This window comes from Plectropomus leopardus, chromosome 8, assembly GCF_008729295.1.
Source record: "Plectropomus leopardus isolate mb chromosome 8, YSFRI_Pleo_2.0, whole genome shotgun sequence".
Classification (NCBI taxonomy): Eukaryota; Metazoa; Chordata; class Actinopteri; order Perciformes; family Serranidae; genus Plectropomus; species Plectropomus leopardus.
Genome location: NC_056470.1, coordinates 4,837,712 through 4,861,089, shown reverse-complemented (window position 1 = coordinate 4,861,089; position 23,378 = coordinate 4,837,712). Strand labels below are relative to the sequence as shown.

Here is a 23,378-nt window from a genome sequence, read left to right as displayed (position 1 = left end):
AAGTTTTAGTTTTCGTCACTGGTCAAAAATCCCATAATAAAGTTTGAGCATGGTGCAATTCAAGCCAACTGAGAGAAAGCTAGACTCCTGCACCTGATCTTGGCCCTGTTTTCAACCTTTAGGCTTGAAAATCTAGGTCGTGATAAGAGTCTTTGGCCAATCACAGGCCATCTCAGAGAGTGCGTTGGCATTGGCTGTTATACGAATGCATCCCTTTGGTGAAAGCCTGGTTCAGCGATGGAGAATCCTGCAGAAAATGTTCCAACACTGGCAACAACTGTCTACACTCTAAAGCAACCCAAAAAAGGAAGACAGATTTATAGAGTGTCTGATAATGAATGAAATCAAGTCAATACTGGCAAAGCATTTCAGAGATGGAAAGAAAAGAGTTTAGCCCTCTGCTAACCAGAGGATCACAGCTGTGGCTTCAAGTTCACATTTTTGTGGCCAACATTAGCTAGAGCCTCAAAACACAGTGTGTCCTCCATCTTTCTACCCACCACTACAAATGCAGCGCTGGGAGGAGATCAGGCAGCAGCCCCAGAGACTGAACCCCAATTCATTGTGTCATCTATTTCAAAGGCGACCCTCCACTCTCTGACCATGAGATTTATTTTAACCATGCAATAACCTAAAATATAACAGTCTCTAACTCTGAGTAAGTGTGCATGAGCATGCATGTGTGTACATTGGATGACAGGACAGATGTTGTGTTTCCACTCCAAATATGGCTCAGAGGGTTAGTTTGCTTTTTTGATTAAAAACTGCACATTTAGAAAGCATAAAACTGTTCCAAGAGCGTCACAGACTGGAGATCTGTCATTGGCACCATTCAGTTGCTTGCGCGCGAAAATCGTGGTCTGGTGACGTCAAGAGGGCGGGCTAAACTTGTATCAAACTGCTGTTATGAAGGTAGCCCACGGGCTACCACAAAAGCGGAAGTTAGACATTTCGCTGTCAAAATAAAACAATATAGATTTATATATGAAGAGAAAGACACCTCAGTTTTTTGATTTACTAAGTCTGGAAGTCTGGCCTCAAGACTCATACATTATTTTAAAATTACTCATCCAAGAGAACCTCAAAACACTTAACATATGCCCTATGGTTGGATGTAAAAGGATCAAACAGAAAATGCGTAACAGCAGATAAGAAGAGTTGACATAGAAAGTAAATAGAATTGTACCTTGTATAATTGACAAATAATGATTCATTGATTAGGCTGTATTATTGATTACACCGGGGCTGCTCATCTAACTTCTGCCACATTCCACTATGTGCATTGATAACACGGCCATACTCTGTGTGGCAAAGAAAGACTGTAAAAATTATACATATCGGCAGAAATAAACAACAAGGTACAGTTAAATTCGGCCTCGCGTTACAAGTAATTCCTAGTAGTCATGTTATCCATAACCATTGATCCTACGCGCCAGCAAGGACTTTATTTTGAATGATGTATCCGGAAGTCCCATGTTTTTGCTTTGGCTAATATCGTTTTAGCACATACTCAGAGCTCTAAACAGCTAGCCAGCTAGCCGAAGGAGGCTAATATTTCTCCTTCTCACAAAATTGAGTCGACAGTAAGCTCTTTCTCTGATTATTAACGCAAATATACCACTCGGGCTCTAAGAAAGCATTTGTGGTGGAGTTCTTGCCTTCCAAACACCGTGTTGTGAAGAAACGGAAGCGGCAAAAAATAGCGAAATATACCGGCTGTGCCAGCAAACTGTAGCTGGCTAACGGTAGCTGCTAGCTTCGGGAGCGCAGCAAGTAAGGCGGCTGGCTAGGCAACCATTACTGTAGAAGCGGCTTCAGACCGCCGGCTGTCGAGCTACCTGTGTCAGCCAGTTGCCATAATAGGTAAGATGGCTTAAGTTTGCTACATACTGTGTATACTGTGTGTATATTATTGAGTGGTTCCGAACTTTTAATTCCTTGTAGGATAGAAATAGTAAAGGTTCCGTGCTTTGTCAACGTTAAAATATAAACGGGTAGCTAACGTTAGTAACGTTACTCCCCATATTTTAAAGTTAGCAGGTTAGCTAGCTGGTATCTGTAACTATTTCTCCCTGTACTTCTGTGTCAAAGTACCGTAACTCTGTCACAATACTGAGCCTTCCTCATCTCGAATTGACAAGATTAGGCACTGCTTTAGCATATCTAAACCGAAATGATAATTTAATCCGTAAACGAGTTTTTAATACTGTTTTAAAACTGTAAATATGGCTGACATTTTACTCCCGAAATAAGGACACTGATCTGTTGAGACTGTGGTTTTCTTAACGCTGATTGGCTGTGGAATGGATCAGTCAAACCGTCCTGAAAGCTGATTGGATGTGGCTATAGTGTTGTGGCTAGACCTGGTAGTAGTTGCCAACAGTTTATGAGATAAAGTCGAGAATAATCTACAGAGCTGTTTCTTCACCAGCCGTGTGACTAGTGAGAGTGGAAAGTGATTACCAGCTTGACAGTTTGCCAGCTTGCCAGCTGTCAATACATGGGTGTATGGATTTAGGCATTGGGATTGAGTGAGAAAGAGTTTAAGCGTGTGAAGGAATGTTTATGCTGCAGGTGATAGTGAACATAGCCCTGCCTAATGAAACTGTGCCGTAAAATGCAAGGCATGACAGAGATGCTTTGAATGACAACAAGTTCAAAGCATTTTAAGTCTTTTTAGTTCCTAGTTTTATGGCGTTGTTACAGCTATGTAGAGTTAATCCAGCTAGATAAACATAAGAGAATACAACACAAAAGCCAACAATAACTGCAAAATATCAACACTTATTCTTGTACAAAATGTTTTGTATATTGATTACAATTTCAATTACTAATTGCAATCTAAACTATGTTTATTCATGTTCTGTATTTTCTTATAAATCAACAGGAGGTTAAGTGTGATTGGTGGCCCATGAGGAAGCCACGTCGAAAAGGCCAAGTGGCCGCAGGAGGTGGAACTGATGTCAGGAAGTCCAATGGGACAGTTGGTGGGCGTGGGGGTGCACGCCAGCGATCCCCATCCCCTTATAGCCTCAAAGCATCTCCAAGCAGAGAAACCCTGACATACTCCCAGGCCCAGAAGGTGGTAGAGGTGGAACTGGATGGTAGGCTTCACCGCATTTCTATTCTGGAGCCCTTGGAGGTCATCACAGACGATGAGATGATGGCTCAGGACATTAGTGAGTGTAACAGCAACAAGGAGAACAGTGAGCAGTCATCATCTCACACCAGCGGCGCCCAAATAGTCCGCAAGCCTGTCACACCCCGAGGCCGCAGGAAAGACTCCAAATGTCCTCCTGTCAAGTCTCCACCACCTTCCAAGAACCACTGCCCCAATTCTCATCCACAAACACCTGAAAAGTCTATTGCATCACACCATCACCATATGAACCTTCCTGAACCCAAGTTTAATGTGCTGGAAACCTTCACACCAGTCGAGGCACCTCCTCTGCCTACAGCATATTACCGTTACATTGAGCGCTCAGCTGAGGAGCAGGAAACGGAGGCAGAATATGATATGGACGAAGAGGACACTGCCTGGCTGGAGATGGTCAATGCTGGCCGGACATCTGAGGGTTACTCGGCTGTCACACCAGACACCTTTGAGCTGCTGTTTGACCGACTGGAAGACGAGGCGTACCGGGAAGCCCGCAGCCGGGCGCCCTCTCAGAGTGCTATTGACGACGATGCCTTCTGCTGCGTGTGCCTGGATGATGAGTGCCTTAACAGCAACGTCATCCTCTTCTGCGACTCCTGCAACCTGGCTGTGCACCAGGAGTGTTACGGCGTGCCCTACATCCCCGAGGGCCAGTGGCTGTGCCGCTGCTGCCTCCAGTCCCCGCAAAAACCAGTTGACTGTGTTTTATGTCCGAACCGTGGCGGAGCATTCAAGCAAACGAGTGACGGCCGTTGGGCACACGTGGTCTGCGCCATCTGGATCCCCGAGGTCTGCTTTGCCAACACAGTGTTTTTAGAACCAGTGGAAGGGGTCAATAACATCCCCCCAGCACGCTGGAAACTTACCTGCTACCTGTGCAAACAGAAGGGCCGTGGTGCATCAATTCAGTGCCACAAGGCCAACTGTTACACTGCATTTCATGTCACGTGTGCTCAGCGTGCTGGTCTGTTTATGAAGATCGATCCTGTGCGGGAGACAAATGTTAACGGGACCACGTTCTCTGTAAAGAAGACAGCATTCTGTGAGGCCCATTCACCACCAGGACAAGAGGCCGCCTCAGATGAGGAGAATGAAGGAAGAGTGGTGGGCAGCAGAGGGAGGGCGAGTAGAGGACGGAGTGCCTACACAGAGGGCCCTACAACACCGAAAAAAGGCAGGAAGTCTGAAGATGATGCCAAGACGGATAAAAAGAAAGGGAAGAAGGACACAGAGTCAACAGCACAACACACTGCTTCACCACAAGTGACAGTGCCTCATATACCCACAAGCAGGTTGGATTTTTTTGAATTTGGAATACAATGAAATGCTGTGCATCATGTTCAATAAAACTTAAAGACCAGTTTTTTAGATGTTTGGGTTTACAGTTTAAATAAATATACAATTACAAGAAAGAATTTTCTAGTGGAGATGCCTGAACTGATGTCAGTCATGTTGATTGTGAGACCAACCTGCATCTATCTCTGTTGTGCAGGCTGAATATCATCTGTAAAGGAATACTCTTCCAGAAGAAAAATCAGTTCATGCAGAGGCTGCATAACTACTGGCTTCTGAAGCGTCAGTCGAGGAACGGTGTGGCGCTGGTCCGGCGTCTGCACTCTAATGTCCAGTCCCAAAGGAATACTGAACAGGTCAGGGTAGGAAACGGTGATAAAGCCTTGGCACTCTATATTTTTGCACTCTGATCATAACATTTTCTGTGATGCTATTTACGTTGCCATGGTTCTACCAAATGATTTCTTAAATTTACTGATTGCCTTATGGGCCCAGAAACACCAAAGCAGCATTAAAAAAAACTAGTGGCCTCAGTCTCAGCTAAAACTATGGACTTCAACACACCACAAAGACTACAGCCGTTGGCCAGCTATCACTAACATTCTGCACTTGCTTAAGAGGAAATAATTCTCCATACTAGCAGTGGTGTTAGTCTGTATTCATCATTCAGAAAGGAAAACTGGAAGATTGAGAGGACAGATTCAACACAACCTGATAGGGCTGCCCAGTAGCTCAGTCGGAAGAGCGGGCACACCATGTACAGAGGCTATGCCCAGCTGCCAGAGTGGCTGCAGGTTTGATTCTAGCCTCGACCCTTTGCTGCATGTTATCCCCTCTCTCTCCCCCTTACACTCTTGAGCTGTCCTATCACTTAAAGGCAAATTAAAAAAGGCAAATTGTAAAACACAACCTGAGGCTGGAAGAATAATTAATATTTACCTTGCACCACTGAACAATAATACAATTACCAACTCTTTCTGCTAAAGAGCTCAGTAACTAGGGGCACCCAGTAGCTCACCTGGTAGAGCAGGCGCCCCATGTACAGAGGCTGTGTCCTTGCCATAGTGGCCACAGGTTCGTCTTCAGCCTGAGGCCCTTTGCTTCATGTTGTCTCTGCTTTCTCCCCCTTTTCAAAGCTTAACTTGTCTTATCTAATAATGGGCAAAAAGCCCCCAAAATAATCTAAGCTCAGTGGCTAAACAAAATTATCTTACAATCTTAGTGAGATTGTTTTGATCTCACGTCCTCTTGACTTTAGTCATTTGTTTGCCTTTGTCAACTCATATCTCCTCTTATGCTCTGAGCTGACCTGCAAATAAAAGGGTTTTTTCTCACCAACGGGCTTTTCTGACAACTCAACAGGCTGCATTGCCCTAAAAAGCCACTAACGAGTGCAAACAGTGTGGGACACACCACAAAAACTAGGGCAACAGACAATCACCAACTGTCAGCTTGGTGTGTCAGGGCCCTGTCTCATAGACACATCTATGAGACAGTGTTAATACAAAGGAGCTTAAAAATGTCTTGTCCTTTTTAGCCTGAGGTTGATGAGAAGGTTTCTGCTGCAAGAGAAGCACTGAGATATTGGCAGAAGCTGCGCCATGATCTTGAAAAAGCCAGGCTATTGGTGGAGCTCATCCGCAAGAGGGAGAAACTCAAACGAGAACAGGTAACATACACGGAAAGATCTCACATTCTCCAACATGGTAAATAACTGTATTTCATACTCAGGCTTGTTAATTTGTTCTTAACCGTTTGACAGCATGATGTTCAATGTAAAAAATGTAGTATTTCAAGTCAAAGTGGAACTTTTAAAGATCAAAAGTACCTGAGTTCCATTTATTTAATATTTTAAGATGTTCAACAATGTAGTCTGAAATTCTAAAATGTTTGGATGGTCACACATTTTCCCGTCCTTAGACTATCCTCTCAGTACAACTGAGTGGCAAAACAAACAAACAGCAGGTGGCTGCCAGAAAAAAAAAAAACTATTGGCTTGGTTAGTTAACATTGCACAGTCCCTTACAATTATCTCCTCACATTGCTGCTATTCTCTTTAGTTTTCTGTAAAAACTTGCCTCTGAAATCTCTATGTTTGCAACTTCCTCAAATGCTGACATCACATGCATATCCTCTGACAACTGCAGGTCAAAGTTCACCAGGCTGCTCTGGAGATGCAGTTGACCCCAATGTTGGTGCTGCTCCGCTCCACTCTGGACCAACTACAGGAGAAGGACACAGCCCAGATCTTTGCACAGCCAGTCGACATTAAAGAGGTCAGACATTTCACTGATAATGAATAGAGACTATATATGGTGTAAGATAGCTGTCAAAAATATGTATCCATAAAATATATATATATTTTATATATATATTATTTTATATATATTTGTTATTTTGCAATTTTAACAATTTCTATGTCAAAAAAGTTGTTTTACACAAAATTCTGCTGTCATATACGTGAGTCTGTGAAATTGGGTTTGAGTATGGATTGTTTTTATATGAGTATGAGTGTAAAATCTGAAAGTGCAAAGTCTTATGAATACAACTCACGTTTCTATTACTACGAAGTCTTCAGTGTGAGCATGAATCCAAGTTCACGGGTATGAATCGAAAACGCTGAAATGACATCACTGAGATCACAGTCAGGTCGCAGGGAGAGTAATCCATCCACGATTCCTCCAACTGCGCATGCCCCAGAGGCAAACATGGAGGGCAACAGTGTACCAAGTAGTCTGGAGAAACATCACAGGTAATGTCAATCATAACGTGCATTGCATAGCCATTATTTATTTCATAAAATCAAACCATTATCAGTGTTTCCTCTAGGATTTTTTTCAGCAGCGGGGGCAGGCTCTCTGGGGAGCCATGGCGGCGTGAACACAAATGACGCTTTTTAAAGGCTGAAAGTAAAAATAATAACAAAAATTCAACAATAAAATGATAAAAACAATAAATAATAATTTCTTGATGGGGCTGTAATCAGTGGCAAATTTTCACCCAGGCTCAGAACAATGGATTTTTCTTGGTTTTTTGTAGAGCAGCTCTAAGGCTCTGTTGTACGGAAATCCCCAAGAGGTGGCCCGTTGATGCTCAGCAGCATACATGCTGCAAGGTGATCCCCCTGCAGCCTGTTTCTCAAGTCAGTCTTCACCTACAAATAGAAACAATAATTTATTTTATTTATTTATTTTTTTTCAACCCATTTAGGGTCCCAGCCTGATAACCTGTGTTTCCCTTTATGTTTTTCTCCTCTACTCTCTCTCATCTCTCTCTCCGGCACCATCACTTTGCTCTCCTGCTCCTTCACTCGGCACTCCCCCTCCTGTACTCTGCTCTCCTTCACTTTGTTCCACTGCTCCTCCCTGTCTGTTACTTGTCTTATACAATTACATAAAACATTGACGTCAGATAATTTTACACTCACCTCACATTTGATTACAAGTGTGAACATAATTTTTTACCTAACCATCATAATTTGAGTCAGTAAAAAGGCTAATGATACCCGACTAGCGCCATCCTCATCAGGTGTCTTTCTCTTCTCAAAAATATTTGAACAAGCTCATCTGAAAATGCAGTCAGCAGTTACATCATGGCGTGTATATCGCTTAATCATCAATACATAAGACCATAAACCTATATAGTAATGGTGTAAGATAGCTGTCACAAAGATGTATCCATAATTAATTAATTAATTAATTCTTATTTGTAATTTTAACAATTTCTATGTCAAAAAAGTTGTTTTACACAAAATTCTGCTGTCATATACGTGAGTCTGTGAAATTGGGTTTGAGTTTGGATTGTATTTATGAGTATGAGTGTAAAATTTGTGAGTGCAAAGTCTTGAATACAACTCATGTTTCTATTACTACGAAGTCTTCACTGTGAACACGAATCCAAGTTTACGAGTATGAATCGAAAAGTGCTGAAATGACATCACAGAGATCAGTCAGGTCGCAGGGAGAGTAATCGATCCGCGATTCCTCCAACTGCGCATGTGCATGCCCCAGAGGCAAACATGGAGGGCAACAGCGTACCAAGTAGTTGGGAGAAACATCACAGGTAATGTCAATCATAACATGCATTGAATAGCCATTATTTATTTCGTAAAGTCAAACCATTATGTAAAATATACATTTCTTGGAGTCGCAAACTTATTGCTTTAACTTGCAAACTAAAGACATTTACATGCCAGTGATGCTATCTTAGTGCCATCGTTAATGGGAGTAGAAGTTGGCCAGTGCTAAGTTATTTTAGTTAGTTAGCATTGAACTGCATGATATGAAACACATAACGTTACCCAAAACATAATGCACTGTCCCTATATGTTCATCACCACAGCATTAACAATCATGCCACATTTGGGATGAGTTAACATGAACCAATAACTTTGTGATAACACGGAAGGAGTGAGAAAGTTGATATGGAGAAATAATCCCTGACATGGTGAATTATCCCGCTTATTACATGGTTTACATTTAGTGAAATTATCAATTTGAGACATAATGTTAATCAAAATAAGAATTTTATCGATTTCTATTTGCGTTATTTGGCGTATAAATCTACCTGTTGTATAGATCCAGTCACTTTTCCGCTGTTTTTCTCACCCTCCTAACCCTCCCGAGTGCATTTGTTTTCAATGAAGCCTTTGAGAAATCAATCCGTGGAGCAGTGGATTATCATAGCTACCTACACATTACAATGTGTGTAGTTATTTGTGTAGTCTTGTCCTTCATTTACGAGAGATTATGGTACAGGGCGAGAGACACTGATCATTCAGCCCAGAGACGTTACTGTAGAGGGAAGAAAGCTCCATGTAACAACTTACAAGTCATTTATCTAACATCACAATTAGTCTGAGCTGGTTAAATAAGGCAAAAACTGGCTAGGAAAATATCCAGCATAGGTCCTCTTGAACAAACAATGGCTGCGGTACAATCAGAATAGAGCCCTGTTTTAATTATTTAGTCTTTTAACTTGCAAGCTAACTAAAATAACTTAGCACTGGCCAACTTCTACTCCCATTAACGATGGCACTAAGATAGCATCACTGGCATGTAAATGTCTTTAGTTTGCAAGTTAAAGCAATAAGTTTGCGACTCCAAGAAATGTATATTTTACATAATGGTTTGATCTTATGAAATAAATAATGGCTATGCAATGCACGTTATGATTGACATTACCTGTGATGTTTCTCCAGACTACTTGGTACGCTGTTGCCCTCCATGTTTGCCTCTGGGGCATGCACATGCGCAGTTGGAGGAATCGTGGATTGATTACTCTCCCTGCGACCTGACTGTGATCTCTGTGATGTCATTTCAGCACTTTTCGATTCGTACTCGTAAACTTGGATTCGTGTTCACAGTGAAGACTTCGTAGTAATAGAAACGTGAGTTGTATTCAAGACTTTGCACTTACAGATTTTACACTCATACTCATAAATACAATCCAAACTCAAACCCAATTTCACAGACTCACGTATATGACAGCAGAATTTTGTGTAAAACAACTTTTTTGACATAGAAATTGTTAAAATTACAAATAAGAATTAATTAATTAATTAATTATGGATACATCTTTGTGACAGCTATCTTACACCATTACTATATAGGTTTATGGTCTTATGTATTGATGACATAACTAGGAGATGTTCATGACAATCATAACTGCCAAAGTGCTCTGACTTTTATTGCCGGAACCAAAATTTAACATCCTCTACAAGTTTTACCACCTGTGCAGTCTTTTCCTCAAATGTGTGTTTCATCTGCCAACATGTGACCATTCTTCTCATTAACCTTAAGGGCCATGTCTTGTCCTCAGGTCCCAGACTACCTGGAGTTCGTTAGCCAGCCCATGGACTTCTCTACTATGCGCTCTCGGCTGGAGAGTCATGCCTACCGCTCAGTGGCTGACCTGGAGACTGACTTCAACCTGATGGTGTCCAACTGCCTTCTCTACAACAACAAGGACACGGTCTTCCACCGGGTAGCACTGCGTCTTAGAGACTTAGGTGGAGCCATACTGCGCCATGCCCAACGCCAAGCCACCAACACCGGCCTGGACCTGAATACTGGCATGCACCTCTCAGAGTCACCTCAGAAACAAGACTTCTACAGCTGCACCTGGGAGGATGGTAAGTCACAGTGTGGGTACTCCACAGGAAATGTGAACATCCATCTTTTGTAATTTAGATACTTTAGATTTAGATGTGAACCACTCACATTGCTACCTATTTATATGCAGAAACTCCAGAAATGTCTAGAAACTCAAAAATGTCTACATTTTGTTTGGGCTGTACCAAATAGTATGGCAATGAAGCTTCATTATTAACATTCAATGACTAAATTATAATTATGTTTAAAGCAGTATTTCTCCAGTATGGTTGTATAAACAAGATGGTATATCTATTCCAAAAGCTCTTTTTAATTAATGGTCCAGCTCCAGAGATAGAAAATATAATTGTGGTGGTTGATGTTTTAATAGGGGTCAACCAATATTGGTCTTTCAGGGCAGATACCAATTATTAGTAGTTAATGAGACAGATAACTGATATTTGGAACCGATATGCATTTTCAATAAAAATGAAAACCTTTCAATATTAAGAATTTTGAATATAGCAAACTCCCAAACAAAACATTGTTTAAATGCCTTTAGCAAATGTTGAATCAAAACTAAAATGTTCAACATCTTATACAGCAAGTTCCCTGCAACTTTTTTTATAAAGTCAAGTGAAAAATTAAGTAAAAAATGAATAGATAAAAATTGTTGAGTGTAATACACACGCTAATTAATTAATTTTATCAGTGATCATTAAAATAAAACACTGATACAGATAATTAGCAAAATGAAAAATATCAGCTCTGATAATCCACCAGGCCGATAATCTGTCCACCCCTAGTTTTAATCATGGCGGGTTGCCACAAATAAATAAATGGTGTGCCAAACCCTTCAGCAGGACATTAACCCCCTGACCAAATAAAAAACAAAAACTTTTTGTCTTTCCGTTGCTTAATTCTCCTGTCACAATTCTTTCCTTAGTATCTCAGAACTATTTTGTGTTGTATGCCCAAATTGACCATACCTATCCCTAAAAGTACCAAAATGTTTTAACTATGTCCTATGTCCTAATCTAAACTTGAAGAATTTCAATCTACTGAGGTGTTTTTAACTGATGATTGAAGTCTTTGAATTTTCAGAGGGCAGTCCTAATTAAACTCCTGTTTTTTGTACCTTTGTGGAGCATGGATACTAGCTTCACTTTTAACCTAACTCTTTCCTGTTGTGTCCAGTTGACAGTGTGCTGGATCCCGCCAACCGGCTTCATATGAGCGTGGAGGAACAGCTGAAGGAGCTGTTAGAAAAGCTGGACTTTGTCACCTCCATGCGATGCAGCGGCGCTCGAACTCGACGCATCCGCCTGCTCCGTCGCGAGATCAACAGCATCCGGTACAAGCAGGGCCAACACCCCCGCCACGGCCTCCACAACGGACATCTAAAGGAAGATGATGAGGACGACGACGATGACGAGGAAGACGACGACAAAGACGCCAAGGCAGACAATGGCCTTTTGTCTACAGACAAAGGTGGGCGATGAAAAGCGCTGACGTTTTAACAGAATGAAATTGGCAATGCATGAACCTTTAAAAGCCTCTCTTTTTTTCAATGAGACCAGTTGTAAACATGAGCTAACGGAACATTGTCCTCAGGTAATTGAGCCAGGGTCCCCCCCACGCACCAACCCCAACCACCCCACTGTCTCCAGTCTAGTAAGTAGGGGCCCACAGAGTCTCGTTAGCCATGGCTGCCTCACAACTCCTCTCTCCCAGTGCACTCTATGTCTGCACCTCTTCTATACATCACTCTCATGGACTCACCACTCTTCATTGGCCACGTACAGTCATGCCATGTCATCCCACTTCAGACTACAGGCTAGTCCAGTCAAACAGTCTCTTGCTCCCGTACAGGAGTGCAGCAGAACACCTGTGATTTGTGTCAGTGGAGTCATAAAATATGTTACCGTGTTGCTGGTGTACAGTTGTGAGAGCAAAGTTATTAATTCACTCGTCTTGATAAGGTCCTCCATATCTACAGAATACTTCAACTTCCTTTGGGCTGTGGTTAGACTGTTGGAATGAAATGTAAACCATTCTGAAGTGACACCATTTTCCAGTGTGAATACTACACCACCACATCACACGACATACTAAATGGACATTCATTTTACATGAACGCTGAGTAAAATTGAATTAAATTTTTCTCCTTGTTTTTCAGAAGACCTTAAATCCACTTCGCCCCCAACACTGGAACCTACAGGGCTGGCGCCTCCTCCACGACATGAGGACACACCTCTGGAACCTCCTACCTTGCGGCCAATCACAGGAGAGCCCCGGTCCCCCAGCTGGCCCTGCAAACGCCTAAAGATGGATGGAGACCTCTCAGAGAGCACCACAGAGAACATGAATTGCACTAAAGCACAGGAGCGGCCAGCGTCGTCGCCTCCTATTTTGCACAGCGAAGGACAGGCTGTGGCCAACGGCCTGCCAGAGCTCAGCACCCCACCAAGACCCACCACTGGCGGAGTTGGACGACGAACCTCTGTATTGTTCAAAAAGGCAAAAAATGGAGCTAAGCTGTTCAGAGAGAGAGACAATCCTTTGCTGAACGGAAAGGGGCAGCAGGACAACACCCCAATAGCACCCTGCTCCGCAGCCAGTACCCCATCCTCCACACCTTTGTCCACTCCATCCAAGACCCCACAGAAAAGCCCTGGACCACCCACCCTCAATGAACAATGCACCCCTAGTCGAGACATGTGCTCAGACAGTGAGCTGGAAAAGACGCCAAATCATGCACTGGAAAGTGGTGAGAAGCTTTACGTAGTTACTTATTATAGATTAAGATCCTCCATTCAGGGTGGTGTTTTAGTTAACTCCTCTTGGCTCTGAAGACAATCAGGATGTGATCACAAAGTATGCTGTTAGAATGTGCTGACTTTACGTTTGTCATTGCTTACCAGTTAACACGTCTCATATAATGACAATGTCAGACGGCAGTGTGAAGGGATGTATGGCTTATTTGAGTCCAGCTGCAGATGTTACAGATTCCCTCTAAGTAATGTTGAATGTAGCTACAAACTTGCTTTCATAACAGATTTCTTTTCCTTTTCTCTAAGAGAGAAAAGAGTCTTCCGTTTATCACATCTGGGGACGGTTGCACTAACAGAGCTTCTGTCTGGTCTTAAGCTTTTCTATTCTTGGACTCAAATGGTTCATTGAGAGCACACTTGGAATTTATAAATTTAATGTTCAGTTATTCTTTGCACCACACTCTCAGCACAGAGTGTACTCTGGGCACAGACAGAGCAGTAGAACTCCAGGCACAGTTGAAACTTAATTAAGTCTGAAACTTAATAGTTCCTCTCCAGTAGCTGCTTCTCTCAACCATCCATCTGATCAGCTCTAATTGGATCGACAACCCCATAATATAAACTCCTCGTCAACTGCCGCTGAGGAAAAAAGAACTCATGACAATTTTTACCTGTGCTATGTTAAAAGGCTTGCAAAAATGTCTGAATTAGGAGAGGGGACACAGAATTATGAATCGTCAGCTACTGCCACATACAGTATAAGACTGTAATTCTAAGGGCAATATTGTAATAGTTATGTCAGTTGCTAGGATTAAGCTGCCTTCCTGCCAAGACAGGATGTAAATCATATGTTTATCAGACGCAATCAAAGTCAAAATGTACATGCTGTTTCTGTATATCAGCATCCTGATACAACAACACAAGAGCCACAAACTTAGACCAACAACTCACATTAACTTTCCTACTGAAGTTTCCTTTTTCTCAAGCTAACAATCATGGACACGTCTTGTCCTTCACCTAAGTACAAGCAACTAACCAAACGCTCACAGATGTAATGCACAGTGCTAATGTTAGTAATCAAGCTAGATAGTTAGCTAATTAGCTGAACAGCTGCAGCACACAAAGCAGCGTATAAACTCACCTAAAAATGTCACCTGCCAGGTGCTGTCAGACAGACACAGATTTGCCTCTCCAGTAGCAACTTTCAGATATTTCCCCCTTATTCTTTCTTTTAATAATATTAAATTACATGTTGATATCAATTTTGACTGAATGAAGGATTGCCAAATGAGATTTCAGTCAGATATATACATGCCTAGATATGTAATTACAAACATGGCCAAGATGCCAAGGATTTAAAATAAGTATATATTATCTATTATGTTAGTTATGATGTTGGACTGCTTGGTAGTCCTTGTTATATTGTGCCCGCTATACAGGACTTTTAATTTTTGTATCTTGGATGTCCGTTGCTACAAAGGCTACATAGTTAGCTAAACATTAGCAAGACAATGTGAGATCATTAACAATGAATTCTTGCCACACATGCTGCTAGACAATAGCCATAGTGCCACAGACATCCCAAGTTCTCTCACACATTTATTTTTATGTGGCAGCCTGTCATGATTAAAACATCTGCCGCCCAAATTGATTTTCTATTTTCGGAGCTGGTCATGTCATTAGGAAGGCTATTGTTATATATATACCGTTGAATTCATTGCATCACACTCTCGGAGCGACAAGTGTACTCTGGGTACAGTAAGAGCAGCAGAACATTAGGCACAGAGAAAGTTAAACTGTCAAGCTCTTTACTGCTTTGAACGGATCGACACATCAGTTATCCACCCCACGAGTCACAAGAGAAAAGGAAAAACAAACTGTGGAGACTCTGGATAGCTCGCTGCATTCACAGACCCCAAAAAAACTCTGAGTAAAGACAGGGGACACAGAAAGATAAAAAAGAACACATGCATTTAAAAGGAAAGAAAGTCATCAACCACCATACATACAGTCTAACTCTGGGAAACACGGCATTCACATAAATGCGCATCGATAAGACCAGTCATAGTAAAGACTAGGTTTTAGTTCAGTTGGTGCAACTGAAGTCCATTCTAAAGACTGGTCCTAACAAAGACCCATTTAGTGATTCGGATCTGGCTAAGTAAAGGCTAGTTAACTTGCTCCAGGTTAGCATCATCTGCCCACCTCAGTGTGCCTTATCAACAAAACAAAACCCCTCTGCCTGGACACTACCTCTGCATCCTCCATCAGCTGGGATTATTGCGTGCTGTACTCTTCGCACTGATTGCCGTCGTAGCGCTGTAATGCGTTGTTTTCTTTGTGACTGAGACGAGACCAAACATATCTGTGCTTTTCTGTCAAGTTATCCTCCTGGCCTTGTGAGATAGCTCTGAGATCTCTCTTATCTGCTTTCAGGACTGACCAACGGCTTCAACAAGCACAAAGACGGCGGGTCCGACTCTGAGTACAGCCCTTGTCCAGTCCTGCACAAAGAAATGTAAGACATGGCGTATATGTGGTCAGCCGTTGTTTGCTTACAGTGATGACTGACAATACATTAACAACACAATGTGTGGCGTTACAGCAGCCCAACACCCAAACGAAGCCTCGGGAAACCAGCTCTTTCCAAAGTTCCCTATCTGGAGATCATCAACGGAGACTCAGATTACACTGGTATGTTTTTACTTATGTCCGTTCTGTGTCACCTGAATTTAAATAGCTTTTTTCTTCTGCTGTGTACCAGTGTATGTTATCCTCTTTTCTCTCTGTCTTGCTCACAAATGTGCCTCAAGCATAGGAAATTTTGCTGTACAAATGTACCATTCTAATCTCATTAGTAATATGTGTGAATGTTTCACTCATTTTCTTTCTTATTCATAAAATGATTCACCGTCTGCTGCTGTTTCACAGGCAACGGCAGCCACATGTCTGACAACGGGACGGAGTTGGAGCCTCTAGATCTTGTGTGGGCCAAGTGTCGCGGGTATCCCTCCTATCCTGCTCTGGTAACCCCATATTCTGCTTAATATTGCTGAAGCACCATCTAATATGACCTGTCAAGTGTTCAGCCCCAAATCAAAAACGCTAGATCATTTTTGTGTGGGTTAGCAAGTGTTGGAGATGTCAGTCATGGGGATGTCTACCTTCTCTCCAGTATAATGGAACTAAGATAGCACTCTGCATGTGGTGCTGAAAGCGCCAAAAAAATGAAATTTGGAAAGCTCTTAATGTCTCTTTCCAGAAATCATAACTTGGTTACTTAAGATAGTCCACAGGCCTTGTTTTGTGAGGTTTCATGTTGGAACTATTTTCTTTCTACCAAACTACGCCCGCCAGCTGTCACTGTTTTTGATAGCTCAATTAGCACCAATGAGCTAGCTAACGTTACAGCTCAGCTGAGAAGGACGCCATTGATGTTTACGTCTTGTACTGTCATGAGCATGAGCCTCTCATCCATGAATAGATGCACATTTCACGTCTGCACTGTAATTTGGTTGTTGGGTGTAGTTGCGTAGAGAGAAAATAGTTCCTACATTTTAACAGCTCACATCAACTTCTTTGGATTATCGTGAGTAACTGGGTCATGATTTCTGGAAGGAACCATTGCTGTTGAGGTTTTACCGATATTATTTTTTTCCCCCAATTTTTTTTTTTTTGTTTGTTTTGTTTTGTTTTGAGCACTTCAAGCTGAGTGCCATTTAGTTCCGTAATATTGGAGAAAAGGCAAACATCCAATCTCCAAAACTAGACAACTCACTTCAATGGAAGAAATTGATGAAATAGTGAATTTAATGTCCATATGTTGTGATTAAGGCTGGGCGACGTGGCTTTAAAATATTGTCCCAATATTTTAAGGCTAAATCCTGATACATCATATATATTGCAATTTTAACTGTTAACTACAAAAATAAAATAAAAAATTAAATTAACTGCAGTTACAATTAAGTTTAAAAAAGTACCTTCTGTACTACTGTTATAAAAACATTTAATAAAATATATTTATGAGGAAGTTAAATAAAGTACTTTCATGATAAAATTTTTATAACCAATAAAAAAACAGAGCAGGAGCTATGGTGCTTTTATTTTGAAGGAACAGGCTTGTCTCATTAGCACTTGAAGCTTCTGTTCAACAGTTGGATTTTAGCGTTAGCAGACAGTAAAACAGACATCACAGCGCCTTTAACCACAAGGATTCATGCAGAGTCAGCAAACAACAAACTAACAGCTCTCCGGTTCTCTTGTTACCAATATTTGCAAGTCACACTGGTGCTCCGGGGTCACAAATGTGACTTAATAGTCACGATTGGAGCTCTGAAAATATACAAACACACGCCTCACCTGCTCACAATACGACCAGTATCACTCATTAAGTTCCCCATGAGCTGGAAACAAACTAACAGCTCTGCACTTCGTATATTAATAGCATTTGCAAATCACAGTAGTGCTCAGTGGTGGCCAAATGTGACTAAATAGTCACGGTCTGCAGCTCTGCAAAAGCCCTGCTTTGTGTGTGTGTGTGTGTGTGTGTGTGTGTGTGTGTGTGTGTGTGTGTGTGTGTGTGTGTGTGTGTGTGTGTGTGTGTGTGCGTGCGTGCGTGTGTGTGTCTCTCTGAGAGGCAGAGAGCCTTAGAAGACAATGACAGAACCAAAATTAAGTTTTGATTCTGCCCTCTAGTGCCATCTATTGACAGTGTCTATGCAAACATAAAGGATACACAGAAGTCTAAAGGCACTGACATTAACAACATTTGAAACAGAAGTATCGATTTTTTGTACTTAAAGGAAGTATAAAAGAGCGTTTGGACTGACTGAGTGTTTGTTCCAGATCATAGACCCAGACATGCCCGAGGAGGGCCTGCTGCACAACGGGGTGCCCATCCCCGTCCCACCCAAAGATGTCCTCTGTCTGGGGGAGCAGAGGCAGGAGGAGACCAACGAGAGGCTCTACCTGGTGCTTTTCTTTGACAACAAGCGCACATGGTGAGAGTCAAACAGACACACATGTGGAGCTGCTCCTGTCACACTGAGGTCAGAGGTCACCTACAGACCCAGGAGGAGCAGGTGCTTTTAGTTAGATGCACTTGAGCTGAGTGTATTATCCAGTCAAGGAGGATCGGACCGAACAGAACAAGTTACAAGTTACAACCTATTAATTAACCCTTAGGAACTGTTTGGCCCATTCTACGCGCTTTTTATTTTATTTTATTTTTTATCATTTTGCCTGTGTTCATGCATTTTGGCAAGATAGTGTATTTTTGTTTTATCTTGGAATTTCCTGCTCAGCTCTTACAATAAGTCTAAAATATACTATGTAAACAAAACTGTTACGTTCATACTGTTAAATGCAAAAAATGCACCATTGATACCCTAATATGATGAGAAATATCATAATTTTAAAAATCTACCTAGCATGTAGTATAACAAAAATCATTGATTATTTGTGGAGGGGTTTTCAGGGAAAGACATAGTTTCATCATATCAAAAACCTGGCATTTAAAGGGTTAAGATTCTGAACATTAATAAATATTGTATTATTTTTATTAGGACCAAATGTATAATATTTTTAATAGCCTGATTTTGAAAATTGCGTATTGTGTGCAGAGCTGTATTAGTGGGATATGTGACACTGCACAAAAATACTGTATAAAAGTCAATGGTGCTGCTAATCAAAAATTAATTATTTAGTATTTAGTACATTGAAAATATTTTTTTTTTGTTCAAGCTTGATTTTGAAAAGCATATTTTGCGCACAGAGTTATGTGAGTGTGTAATATTAAAGCGGGCCCTTAGGGTTAAATAAAAGGTCCAGAAACAATCAAACTGGTGAAATAAATCTGTCTCTGCTTCTGTAGGCAGTGGCTCCCACGGGACAAGGTGACGCCCCTGGGTGCAGACGACACAGCGGACAAGCTGCGAATCATGGAGGGCCGCAAGTCCAGCATCCGCAAGTCTGTCCAGGTGGCGTACGACCGCGCCATGATCCACCAGAGCCGAGTGAGCCACAACCACGGCTTCGTGGCCTCCAACTATCTGTAGAGGGCGCCGGCGAGAGCTGCGTGCACCCACAGTCAGCCACTATGCATTTCTCTGTGGTCTTAAGCCGCAGGCGGGCTGCGTCCCGCTGCGGCCCGAATCAGTATTCACACTGTGGTCTGAAGAGGTCGCTGCACAGCACAGAGTCCTGGACTGTTGTCGGTTACCAAACCACTAAGTGTGTGACACACAGAGCGGCCGTGTCTGCCCTGGTGTCGCTCTGGATGTGGAGCTCCAGATGTGAATCCCGTTTGCTGCGGTCAGTTAGTGTTCATTTCCTGTTTCAGGGTCGTACCGAGGTGCTAACTCCACCCGGGTGTGTTGACGCCGCGTGTGTCTGGATCAGATGTAAAAGAACCCCCCCCCCCCCTATTTTGTAAAATGCTACTGCCAAGGAAACCAAATTGTCAGAAAAGAGATTTGACATATTTTTTTGTGGTGCAGAAGACGTATGAATGGATCACTGCCATCTTTTATACAATAGCTTTTTACATTTTAATCTTTTACAAAGACACTTGTATATTCTAAAGGCACACTTTGTGTACATATGTATGTGTATTATCAAACCCAATTTAATTTAATGTTGCTGATTTTAAAAATGCGTATTTCAATCAAAGCCAGCAGGGGCAGTGCGAGGCTGTGTATATTTGTGGAGATGAAATAATTCCTGACTTGCTGCAGCGTACTTAGCTTGTCTTTGATGTAATTTCATTGTGCCGTGTGTGTGCGCGCGCGCATGTGTGTACATTCAGAGCATACAACACAATGAGCCATTGTTCTTTATATTTGAAATCTCTTTTTGATACAGAGAGAAATAATTTATTTATGGAAGACAGAACTATAGAAATAAAGTTATATTGGTTAAAGTGGAGAATTAAATCTTATTTAAAACAAATGGAGTGAGGTTTTAAAAACATGCAGCCAACATTTTGACATGCCGGTTTGATGTTAAATTAACTCGAAATTATCACCATCTTTCACTGTCGGCCCCCAGAGAATTCTATTTATTGTGGAGAGCCCCGTTTTATCAAATGGAAAAATACACCTTTATAAGCTTGTACTACCTGCATTATTTTACCTGCTCACCAAATATTTTGTCTGAACCAGTATTTCCACTTTTTTGGGAAATAAACGCTCTATTAAAAACCTTTGGGGATTTTTATCTGCAGTTTTGTGTTTTTTCTTTTTAAAACCGAAAGGTAAGTTGTCATTCTGGTGGGGTTTTTTTTAATAATCATCTCTTTGAACATATTTAAAGATGAACGTCACCTAAATTCAGAATTTCAGTATGTTATTTTTTTCCATGGCCTTGGAAAGTTCAGTCAGTATTTGTCAACATGAGTTCAGGAGGGACCCTTTAACCCTTTGAAACCTGAATCCACAGGTTCTCCTGTGCTGCGTGCAGATGCTTTTCACAAGCACTGGAACATTTTGAAACGTGAGCAAATTTGTCAAAAATGTGGTCAAAAAAAAAAAAAAAGCAATCAGCAGCTTGTCATGAAGTGTCCCACAAATGCAGGAATTAATATAGGAATAAAATTTAACAGAAAAAATGTATTTATTCTAATATTTATAATTATGATAATTACAATAATAATAACTATTACTATTATTATATACATATGTATATTGCCAATTTAAGTATTTTTCTTGTAGGCATAACCTTTTATGAGCTTTTTGCCAACTTAATTTCCATGGTTTTTTTGTGCTGATGCTTTTCACAAGGACTTCAAAAATTTGAAACATGATCAAAATGGTTGGATTTCTGTTAAACACATGGTTAAAAAAAAAAAAAAAAAAAGCAATCAGCAGAATGGCATGTCCCGCAAATTAAAAGAAATTTGTAAAAGTGAGGACTATATTTAAAAGTATGTTAATAATATATATAAATATTAATGAGAAAATAATATTTTAATATTATTTTATTATTTCCTCTTTTTTTTTGCTAACTTTCAGGTTTTTTCCTTGTAGGCCTAACTCTTCAGGACTTTTTTGTTCATTTTTGGGTCATTTCTTGTGAAGTTGCTCACTGCCTGTTTTTTCATGTTTCTGTAAGAAATCAAGCTGCTCAGGGTTCAAAGGTTTAACTCAGGGCAAAGACTACAAAAAAAACTACTCATGAGAATTACTTGGAGAGATCAAAATAAGAAGACTGATGGCCACAGCAAAAATCAAATGTATTTATTATTATTTTTATATAATAATAATAATAATAATAAACCCATTTATAAATATATTTGTCTTTATATGTTATTGTTGTTTATATTATATCAATATTATTTTATAGTTTACTTTTTTGTTTTTATTAGTTTTGCTAATTTTCAGGTATTTGTAGGCCTAACTTACTTTTTTGACAATTTTTGGGTCATTTCTTGTGAAGTTGCTTGTCATTTCCTTTACATGTTCTTGAAAGAAATCAAGCCGCCCTGAATTCACAGGTTTTTTTGTGCTGTGTGCAGATGCCTTTCACAAGCACTTTAAAATTTGGACATGTGAGCAAATTGGTTGGATTTCTGGGGATTTCCCTGGGGAAAAATTATTTTTTTTTAATTAAATATAATATTAAATATATTTTTATATTTAGTTTTTGTCATCTACTTATTTATGCTAATTTTCAAAAAATTTAATTAATTATTTTTTTTCTAAAAAAAGAAATCAACCTGCTTGAATCGACATGTTTTTTTTTTCAGCTTTTTTTCTGCTGAGTTCAGATGCTTTTCACAAGCACATTCAAATTTTGAAACATGATTTCTGTCAAAAATATGTTTGTTTTTTTTTTTTTTTAAAAAAAAAAAAAGGTCAAAAATGAAGATAATCACTAGCCTTGCATAAAGTGTTCCACAAACTTCAAGCAACAAGTAAAAGCTCCCCCAAAAAATGACCTGAAAATATTTGAAATGTATTATCATTATTAGCATCAGCATAAGTATTATGCTAATTACCGGGTATTTATCTCGCAGGCCTTACTTTGAAAAACCTTTTTGCTAATTTTTGGGTAATCTCTTGTGAAGTCCCTCATTGTCTTTTTTTACATGTTTTTTTAAGAAATCGCAACACTCAGGTTTCAAAGGGTTAACTTGGGTCAAAGAGCGATAAAAACGACTTGACAGAGAAACTTGGAGAGCAAAACGAAGACACTCACCTGAGGGCCACAGCAGAGAAGTCCACCGGTGCCTCCAAACAGCTTTGAGATTTCAGGTCGAGTCCCTCCGTCCACCTGCTCCTTCAGAGGCCTCAGTGTCCACAAAGATTACACTGTCCAGCTGCTCCTTGTCCTAACTACTGCTAACATTACTTTGACTTTGTGTTTTTGGTGCAAACATGTCCATAACTTAAGTAAACTGTGGATTTGTTCTTCTTGAGCTGCTCTCGCTCCTCTCTGTTCTCCTCCACGCTGCCTGTGTTGGCTGATGTCCTCCTGCTCACAGGTGTGCCTCCTCATCACCTCCCTCGCTCCCCTCCTCCTCCTGTCAGGACTCTAAAGGGCTGCTCTGCACTTTTCTTTCCTTCTGCCCTTTCTGCTTCAATGGGAAGTCAGATTAATTTTTTTTTTTCTGACAAAAAATCTCAAAATACTGAGAATCCACTGCCTGCTGGTTAGCTGTCGCTAAACCCTGGACCACACGGGGAAGTAAATAAAACAAATGAAAGGCAATGCACATGAGGCTCTGTATATTTTTACGTTTTATAAAATTAAGGAAAGTGGGAATTAACCTTTTAACACCTGGTCTACAGAGCATCAGTTTTCTCTTGCTGCATACAGAGACATTTACCTGCAAACCTCTGAAACCTGAGAAAATTGGTGTGTTTTCTTTTGAAAACACAAAAAAAAACACAAAATGGGCAACTTGGCAAGAAATGTAAAAGGAAATGTAAAACTGCAAAAAAGTAAAAGGTGATAGGGAAATTATCTGAATATTAACTGGGAGGGATTAGTATATATTATTAATACCCAGAAAATGTATTCATTTTTCAGCACTTTCTTAGGGTAATTTTCTTGGTTGTTGTT

At 40.7% G+C, this 23,378-nt stretch overlaps 1 protein-coding gene across 2 annotated transcripts; it reads left to right on the top strand.

Annotated features, from left to right (window-relative positions):
- The first annotated feature begins 1,511 nt into the window (after nucleotides 1-1,511).
- On the top strand, nucleotides 1,512-20,517 carry brpf3b (bromodomain and PHD finger containing, 3b). 2 transcript variants are annotated; one of them, XM_042491511.1, is made up of 13 exons: nucleotides 1,512-1,863; nucleotides 2,888-4,449; nucleotides 4,650-4,806; nucleotides 5,988-6,119; nucleotides 6,598-6,726; nucleotides 10,271-10,583; nucleotides 11,740-12,033; nucleotides 12,725-13,312; nucleotides 15,753-15,834; nucleotides 15,922-16,010; nucleotides 16,248-16,342; nucleotides 18,162-18,316; nucleotides 19,189-20,517. In XM_042491511.1, exons 2-13 carry the CDS (start codon nucleotides 2,912-2,914, stop codon nucleotides 19,370-19,372), a joined length of 3,756 nt encoding a protein of 1,251 aa, XP_042347445.1. In that variant the 5' UTR covers nucleotides 1,512-1,863; nucleotides 2,888-2,911; the 3' UTR covers nucleotides 19,373-20,517. The 2 variants fall into 2 exon arrangements, with proteins under 2 accessions (XP_042347445.1, XP_042347444.1); XM_042491510.1 differs by having other exon boundaries at nucleotides 12,722-13,312.
- The last annotated feature ends 2,861 nt before the right edge of the window (nucleotides 20,518-23,378 follow it).

Excerpts from the sequence above, each read along its gene's own strand:
- brpf3b (XM_042491510.1), top strand. The coding sequence starts at position 2,912 with ATGAGGAAGCCACGTCGAAAAGGCCAAGTGGCCGCAGGAGGTGGAACT. Across the intron at positions 15,835-15,921 it reads CCAGTCCTGCACAAAGAAAT|CAGCCCAACACCCAAACGAA; the intron begins GTAAGACATGGC and ends GTGGCGTTACAG. Across the intron at positions 16,343-18,161 it reads ATCCCTCCTATCCTGCTCTG|ATCATAGACCCAGACATGCC; the intron begins GTAACCCCATAT and ends TGTTTGTTCCAG.